The sequence below is a fragment of the Drosophila ananassae genome, chromosome 2R (assembly GCF_017639315.1).
Source record: "Drosophila ananassae strain 14024-0371.13 chromosome 2R, ASM1763931v2, whole genome shotgun sequence".
Classification (NCBI taxonomy): Eukaryota; Metazoa; Arthropoda; class Insecta; order Diptera; family Drosophilidae; genus Drosophila; species Drosophila ananassae.
Window position 1 is genome coordinate 10,593,624 of NC_057928.1, and position 8,886 is coordinate 10,602,509.

At 43.2% G+C, this 8,886-nt stretch overlaps 1 protein-coding gene across 1 annotated transcript; it reads left to right on the forward strand.

The window, feature by feature from the left end:
• The first annotated feature begins 660 nt into the window (after positions 1–660).
• On the forward strand, positions 661–4,955 carry LOC6506418 (flocculation protein FLO11). The gene is made up of 3 exons (XM_032454758.2): positions 661–1,092; positions 1,809–2,277; positions 2,923–4,955. Exons 1-3 carry the CDS (start codon positions 993–995, stop codon positions 4,769–4,771), a joined length of 2,418 nt encoding a protein of 805 aa, XP_032310649.1. The 5' UTR covers positions 661–992; the 3' UTR covers positions 4,772–4,955.
• The last annotated feature ends 3,931 nt before the right edge of the window (positions 4,956–8,886 follow it).

The following is an 8,886-nucleotide window of genomic DNA, read 5'->3' on the forward strand; positions in this document are numbered from 1 at the left end:
GTTTTGTTCTCATTCTTTTACAGGTATTCCCATAATTCTGGGGTATATTAGTGTTCTAAATTTATGATTTTAATAATTAATTTTATATGATATCATTTTTTATGTTTTAGGTTTAAGGAAATGTAAAAATCTTAAATGTTTAGATTTAATATAAGATCTTATAAAGGATCAAACAGAGAATGTTAAGTCAAATTTCTTGTAGAGGAGGCACAAAAAGGTCTAAGTAGGAAAAAGTAAGAGACATTTTTTGAGTTGCAAAATAAATGTGCAATATTTTATTTAAAACATTTTTGATACAAGTATTTCTATAATGTAATACTTTCAAATAAGTGTCAAAGTCTTTGCCCAAAATGTTATCCTTCCACATCCTTTCAAAGCACAACGTAATTGAATTAAAACTTTGATTATTTTTCCTCTAATTTGAATGGGCAGCAAAAAATGGCAAATATATTTAAGTACCGGGTATGCCGGGGCCCAAGCCCTTGCCAATCACAGCCCCGCCTTATTTTCGTGCAGACCTAGAACCCTTTTAGAGCTGGCCTATAACTATGGAAATGGAAATGGTAAGTAAGTGTGCGCCCAACGCGCATGACCTCAACAATTTGGCTTCATTTGAAGTGCAAACGCACATGCAAACTCTGGAGGTACTCCACGGTCCGGTCCTGTTGCGTGCTGGAGCTATAGATGGAGCTGGAAATGGTAATGGTTGGAGCTAGAGGAACGGAACGGGAGATGGAGGTGGTTGAGTGCCGAACTGACCCTTCACTTGGCCAGCAAATGTTTTGGGTCAGTGCTCAGTTGCGTTGAGTTCGTGACCAAAGGCGGGCGTATTTTTATTTTGCCATATTCATATTCGATATTAATAAATCCTCGTTCCCGACAACTCGGCTGTGACCATTCCTGCACTGATACCAAATCCGATCGGCATGATTCGGCGATTGTCTGGCCAGCCGGATAAGTAAGACTCGAAGTCCAACCCGGGAGGAGAAGTCATGGGCTGTGCCAGCAGCACGCCCATGGTTGCAACGGCGGGCAGCGAAATGCTGAAAGCCGCCACCCATGTCCGCCAGAAGGGCGAGGCCGTGGTCGAAGGTGTGTGTTGCCCCAGACTGGTTTTTATCGGATACCAGATGGCATTTAAGCAGTGTGCACTCCGGGCGTATACTTGATATTTGACAAATTAGTACAAACAAGGTGACAAATCCTTGACCCAACACCCAAATCGATAATGTACATCCCCCTAATTAATAAGAAGCCCGACAAGTGAATAACCATTTAATGCCAAAAAAGAAACTCGATATACGCGTTCGTATGTACGTAATAAATGTGCTCACATTTCGCATTATTATAATAACAAGCCACGTAATAAAGGACAATTGGCCAAAGCAATGCGTGCTGTGTGTTGGAGCCTTTCGGCCCGATTTCAGTTGGCAGTGGGTCGCAAGTGAAAGCTGGCTCATTGCCATTACCCGGGCGGACCATATTTATATACATTTATTTAACGCATATGAAGAAAAACGACTTGGTTGCGTGACCAAGCCGTCAACGAATTAGAGCAAAACATTGACTTAAAAATATTATACGTAAAAATACACTTAAAAAAAAGGAGGACACCAATATTAAATAGTTAAACACTAAGCACTCTTTCAAAATAGAGCCTTTGGTTATCCAAGAAATCTTGATGTAATCCTTTAAAACCCTCACTAAACAACAGGACTCTTTTTCTTCCACTGCACAATTATATGTATTTGCTTTCTAATCAGGAAATGGCAAATGAAAGTGTTTCCATTCTCCTCTCTCACCCACAGACGCCTCGGAAACACTGACCACCGGACTGGACACGGCCAAGGAGACCGTTGGCAGTGCCGTGGCGGGAATTACCAATGAGCTGGGCAATGCCTTTAAGGAAGGCACTCAGGTCCTGGACGAGGCCAAGCACAAGGTGATGGAGGGTCTGCACTTGGAGCAGCCGCAGGAGTCCAAGGAGGAGAGTGCCGAGGCGGAGATGAGTTCTTCGCGTGCTCCAACTCCCAAAGTTGAGGCGGATGCCGATAGCCTGAAAACCTCCACCCCAGAGCCGGAGATCGAGAGAGCTCTGGCCAACGAGGAGGAGGGCAGTCCGCCCAGTCCAAAGCCCTCTTTGGAGGAGATGGCGCAACTCAGTGCCGAGGTCACCCAGGCGGCGGAAGCTTCTCCAGCTCCTGCTGCCCCAACCGAGGACTCCGCCCCAGCTGCAGTTGACCCGCCAGCTGCCACCGAATCCTCCGCCCCCGTGGAGTAAGTAAGCCTAGAGAGCACCTGTCGCATCGCAACCCGTAGCCCCATCGCAAATCCGTAATCCGTAATCCGTAGCGCCACTGCACCCAGAAGTTTTCGCGTAGTTTGTACCAGCAACGTTCGCTTATGATTCGTAGTTACCCGTTCCGTCGTAGATAATCGAATATTATATACATTTATTATATCTTACCAACATATTGCTCTCTTCCCTCTTTCTCTCTCCTAACTTGTATGTAAATTGTAAATAAACTTGCTCTTTTTCTATGTACATATCATATATCCTGCCTTTGTTTACTTGCGATCCCAGCAACTCAAACTAACAAGAACATCAACAGCAAAGTCTTGTACGTAGAATTGTGGTAATATTTTGAATATCAAACACTAAACGATCTATTGTTCGGCTCATCGAATATAGAAAACTTGTGCAAAACTAGGAGCAACTTTAAAGGGGGGTTGACAGACTAGAAATGTCCTCCCTCTCTTGTCCGTGGACACATGTCAGACAGTCTTGCCAAGTTACCTACACAATCACATATTAAATAAAATACACTACACAAAAATCCACACACCCCACAAACAACAATATTCTGAATATCTTTCCAAAACAATACCTAATTACACTTCCGCCAAACAACAAAATCCTAGAAATCATAAGGTTCGTCGCAGATTCGTGGATATTAAGGAGGAGGAGCAGCGGAGACCCAGCACCACCGAGTGGGAAAAGTTCGCCGATCAGTTGGCCAAAAGCAAGAAGTTCAAGCCCTACGAGAGCTTCGCTCACAGCCAGAACAAGTTCTCAGTGTACCAGGACCACACGAGTCTCCGGGATAAGCCGAACCACTATGATGGTCACTTCAGTGACGGGAACTCACTCTCCAGTGCCTCCGTATCGGATCTGTCCAGTGGTCACGTAACGCCAGCTCCTACTCGCAAGGGTCAAAGGGAGTTTGCGAAGTTCGTGGCCTCCGAACAGCCCGCTAGTGTCTCTCGTTCTAACTCGAGGCTCTCAAATCCGGGAGCTTCCAGGGCCTTTGACTTTAATCCCCAGCGAGATCGCATCACTCTTCCCATGGTCACCAATGGAAATCGCAGTCGCATCGGTTCCGGAATCCAGAGAGCCCCTGTGGAGCGGATATCCGGTTGGGGCAGGGGTAGACCATCTGCCGTTCCGGAAGTAACAGGTTATGGGCGGAGAATGAGCACCGGACTAATCCATCAACCTCTACGCCCTGACAGGGAAAAATTCGTACCCACAGGACGAAACAGGGCAGTGCAGCCGATCACCCCAGTCAAAGACTCCAGAAGAGAAAAGACTTCGAAGGTGTCTTCCAGCCTGACTACTTCCAGAGAATCCTCTTACTTGGAGTTGGATAAAAGTTCAAAGAACGTTTCCAAACCAAAGCAGAAGGAAACAGTTCGATCTAGAGAGCATTCTTATACGGACTTTGATTCTTTGCAAGTGGAAAAAACTACTAGTTCCCATAAACCTAACAGGTTATATGAGGATACAACTAGGATATCCAGGGAGTCTACCTTTACTGAATTGAGCTCTCATAAAACCGATAAAGAACATCCCGAGTCAAAAGATCCTTTGACGATGCCATCCAGAGAACTTTCCTCTACAGACTTAAGTTCTACAAATAATTTCGAAAATAAGATGTTGCCATCGACTGAAGACTCACATACTGATTTTGATTCAATGAAGAAAATTAAAACTCCCTTGAAAAATCGTGCTATGCCTTCAAGGGAATCATCTCACACCGAACTACATTTCCGAAAACCGGATAGGAGTCCTTTGAAAGTAGAAAAAACTTTAGTAAAGCCAATATTACCATCCACAGAGTCATCATTCATAGATTTAAATAAGTCTACAGTTAGAAGGACACCAAAAAAAGAATCGAAACCTGAAGGAATAATTCATGCAGATCATCTACCTCTGAGGATGCTCAGTCCCAGTCCAGAACCGGAATCCTCCACAAACCATAATCTATCCTCAATGCCACCATCACCTCGAAAGACAGAAGCCCCAGAAGCTGTGGCATCCACCCCAAAGATATCATCACCAGAGCCTTCGCGTGTTTCCAGCGCCAAGTCCACCGACAGCAGCAACTTGGACGTGGTCATCCAGCCCATGAGCAAGCTGACTACTCCGAGTGTCAAGTCTTTCAGCCAGTCGCCCGATCAACTGGTAATGGAGGGATACGAGGACTCAGATCTGGAGGCAGCTCTGGCTAGATTAGAAATCCTGAGAGGATCCACGGCCACGTTGCAATCTCTGAGATCCTGCAGTCCTGGTAGGCACACCTACACGGCTTCCCTTTTGAGTTCCCGGCGGACTTCTCCCTGGGTGATGCGGAAGAATTACGGAGGATCCCTGGCTGGCAAGGAGAATAAGCCAACAGCTTTGCAGGAAAGTTCCTCAAATCTCACAAAACCCAATCATTCCACTCTCGAACGCTGCGATATTTGCTGTAATGAGTTTGTTTTAAAATAAATTAAGGAAACAGCTCGTTTTTGTAAATAATTATAAAGAGTCTTGCCTACCAATTAACTGCCATAACTTTCTGTGAAAATGAATCTAAAGCTTTCAACTTATAAATATTATAAAACACTTAACATAGATAGATTAAAACTATTTTGTACGATTGCGAAAGAAATCATAACTTTTACCAAGACCCACCAATACCATAATAACCCAAAAATAAAGAAGTTTTTATTACCTTTTAATTGCGAAACATTAATGGCTTTCAGATTGCTCCGCAAATACATAAATATGTCCGAAAATCGATGAAATGCAACGGCCAATTCACCCTGCAAGTCTGATTTCAATTCGTCTAATTGATGACTTAATAACAAAATTGAAATGTTTATCTTGCCGTTCACTCAATTATTCTGCCACTTGCAGCGGGATTGAAGTTCGTTTTACGGTTTCACGTTCCGTGTAGCCGTGATTCCATACGGCTTCGGTTTGGCTTCCATTCCATGTCTCTCCCGTCCGTGACTTAATGAACTATTAACAGCAATGATAGTAATTTGTTGTGGACGCAGCAGCCAAGGCAGCAGCAGGGGCAACAAATGAAATTGCTTTTAGGCAAGGAGCAAAAGCAAAAAGCCAAAAAGCACTAAGCAAAGCCAAATGCAACAGCAACACTTGCAACATGGCAACAACAAGTTGTCTTCATGGCACTTTTTGGCAAACAAATAGACAATTCAACAAAGCGACATGCAGACAAATGACTCCACAAGCAGGCATATATTTTTGCATTGGATATTCGCGGGGGTGTTATCGGTCCGGTCGGTATGCTGCTGCTGCTGCTGCTGCTGCTGCCTATCTCTTTCTGCCACCCAGTTGCCATCTCTTTCGCGGTGTTCACCTGCAGCCAGCAAAATTGAGTTTGTCTGTGGCATCTATTTTGGCACGATTTTCAAATTACGTACATTGACTCGCAAAATGTTTGCTTTATGCCGCAATTAATTTCCAAGCGGAAGAAGCAGTTGCCCCAAAGCGCCAACAAAAAATCACAACACAAAAAAATACATAAATCGGAAAGACTAGAAAAGAGAGACTTTGAAGGGGGAGGCCAAAAGTTGAAGGTCTTCTGCGGCTTTTGTGGCATGACATTGAAAGTGAAAGAACAAGTTTTGATGGGTTGCCGTTTGTTCGTTTTGTTTTCTGTTTTTTTTTTTTTTTTGTGGCATTTCTATTTTTAATGACTTTTACATGGCCAGCGTTCAATGAACGCAGAAAGCAACGCACAAAACACCACAAAACGTTACAAAAATATACAAAAAAAAAACAAAAACTAAAAGCCACTCCGCTAATGATCTATGAAGTGCAAGTGTTTGTACTTTTACTTTCATTTATCAAAAGTGGAGGCGTCATCTCTTGGCCGAGACAGTGGAAATTAGCAATAGGCAAGAAATTCATTTTTAGCACTTCATTTTCTGGTTGGAGCTTGTCGAGCTTACGGTTTGGTGGTAAAACGTGCTTTTAATCAAATTTACATGTGCCAGGCTATGTTTGGATCATACGCACTGTGGGCAGGCAGTCTGCTAGTCCGTTTGTCCTCCTGTCCGCTTGTCCGTCGCTCCAAAGAAACAGCAAATTTTCTGTGTAAAATTGATTTATGCAATTGCTGTTGGGGGCAAGCAGCAGCTGATTTGTTTATATGTTCAGCTTCACAACAGCTACGGCTAGCATAGCAAATCAATAAGTTTATGCAACAGGCTGCAACAGCACTGATTGTGCGATAAAATCAAAGAAAATCATTGAGACAATGCCTGGTTGCTTGCCACCAACCCAAAAACAGAGCTTCCTGCTACATTTACCTTGCCACCACGATAACAGTTCGGGGCTAACAGTTTTCGACCTCATTTAACAGTGCGCTTTTGGCCTAAATGTTATCAGTCAAGCGGTTAACATAACCCTCCACAGCACTGTACTCTGGCCATGCGCATGCGCATTTTCAATTAATGGCTTGCCTTTTCATTTCCATTTCATTTAATGCCGCATCGACGCACTTGTTGCCGCTTCCACTGGCCAAATAGCAATCATTTGTTAGGCAAACATTTCTACTTTTCGGCTGCTTTCGTTTGGCCTTTTGCCAACATTTTGCATAACCTGGGTCAAGACGGAAATGCAGGAGGAGGCCGACCATTAATAATCTTTGGCTCTCAGCGTCTGCGGCTCTGGCTCTCGGTGTTTCGGAGCTGTCTTCCAGCTGCCAGTGGCCCGCTGGTTGGTGACTTTTTCGACTTCGATGCGTTTCGGCACAGCCTTTTGTTTTTGCAGGCCATCAAGTTGGGCTGAAACGTGTTCAAAGCACAGGAATAAACTCAAGCATTTTACTTCTCTGTTTTATAAAATATTTATAAAAAAAAATACACTCATCTTAAAAATATTATATCTACAAAGGCTACCAAACATAGAAAATTAAGTTTTTTCTTTCAAAAATTACTATTCCACTTAATACGCTGTTATTCTTTGAAGAAGAAAGGTATATTTTTTGTTTAACCTAAAAGCTTTTAAAAAAATAAATATTAAACATAAAAAACTTTATAAATTGTAAGTTTATAAAAAGCCACTGAAATCATTTAATATGAGGCAAAGTAAACATTTTTCAAAGATACATAAATAAAACAAAAATCATTTACTTCACATATATATTTTTGTATAAAAACAATCATCTTACTTTGTGCCTTTCAACCGACCTGCACTCTGTGTTGCACTGCTCTGTGCTGTTCAGTAGCCTCCGCGTAATCCAAATTAAATTGTCAAGAGAAATGACAATTCAATACACACAATCTTGTTAAGCAAATATGAAAGAAAATACCAAAACAAAAAGCACTCTGTCATCCCTGCTCTCCAGCCAACCATCCAACCAAAAAAAAAAAAGAAAAAAAAAGAAAAATTTAAAAGCAGAGACAGCGGGAAAGAGTGAGAGTGAGACCGAGTCCAAAACTGAGGTTCCAAAAAGTGTCAAATTAAACTGTCAGAGCGACTTTTAACCCATTTTCGTGGGCCATTACATAAGCTACTTATCAGTTGATAACTGGGCACTCGGGGTGTTGGAAATACTAATAGGGAAATGGAAATGCGAGTGCGTAGGTGGTGCGATGTGGTGCGGTCAGGCGCATAAACCAGCTGGGACACCCAGCCACTCGAGTTCCTTCGCTCATGCGTCAGCCAAACAAAAGACTTAGGCAACGAACTTCAGACGCAGTTGCAACAGAATTCCTCTCCTTCCCTCCTTTCTGCATGAGTGTGTGTGTTTTTCAACATCTGGAACTGAGCTGCATATTCTTAGCCATGTTGAGCTGGCCCTACCCTTGTATCCCCACCCCCTGACCACTCTCACTCCTCCCACCCCAACCCAAGTCTCCCCCCAGCCCAAGTCATTTCCATGTGAACTGCGCTAATTCGTGACTATTTTGTTGTGCGACTGCTGAGGAACTCAGCACACATGTCGCCACCTACACTGAAACAAATAGTTGGGCTTTGACTATTATTATGGCTTAATATAGATATAATGAATACCTTAAAGAATCTCAAATTTTTTAGGTTATAATTTCTTTGAAAACCTCTAAAAAATATGGTTTAAAATATATAATAACCGACCATTTTCTCTCCATGAGCAATTTAATAAGAACGAACATTGAATGCCCTACAGAACCGCCACCTACCCTCCTGATCTGCCTCCGATCTGGGGGAAAACATCTGCGATAGATTTGAATGACCCACTCCCAGGGCTCGATCGCAAGCTACTGGCTCGAGAGGCGGCGCTTGTGAGTCAGAGATCGGCTCGCTATATGTCCCATTTCGAAGGCAACTCCTGCCCACGCCGCAGGCGCAAACACTTTACTTTTGTTTTCAAAGCAGTCCCAGTCGAAGTCGCAGAAGTCGGCAGTTTCAGTTGCAGTTGCAGTTGCAGTCCCAGTTTAAGTTACAGTCCCCCAAAATCAACTACCCAGGTAAATACATACGTATATAGTTTACCATTCCTACGGACAAATACACAGCTCTCATTCTCCACTGTCAGTGGGATTCGGTTGTTTCGATTTTCGGGGTTTTTCTTCTTCAGAGTTCGACAACGTTGTTGTCTCTGTGGT

Excerpts from the sequence above, each read along its gene's own strand:
- LOC6506418 (XM_032454758.2), top strand. The coding sequence starts at position 993 with ATGGGCTGTGCCAGCAGCACGCCCATGGTTGCAACGGCGGGCAGCGAA. Across the intron at positions 1,093-1,808 it reads GGGCGAGGCCGTGGTCGAAG|ACGCCTCGGAAACACTGACC; the intron begins GTGTGTGTTGCC and ends TCTCACCCACAG. Across the intron at positions 2,278-2,922 it reads GAATCCTCCGCCCCCGTGGA|AAATCATAAGGTTCGTCGCA; the intron begins GTAAGTAAGCCT and ends ACAAAATCCTAG.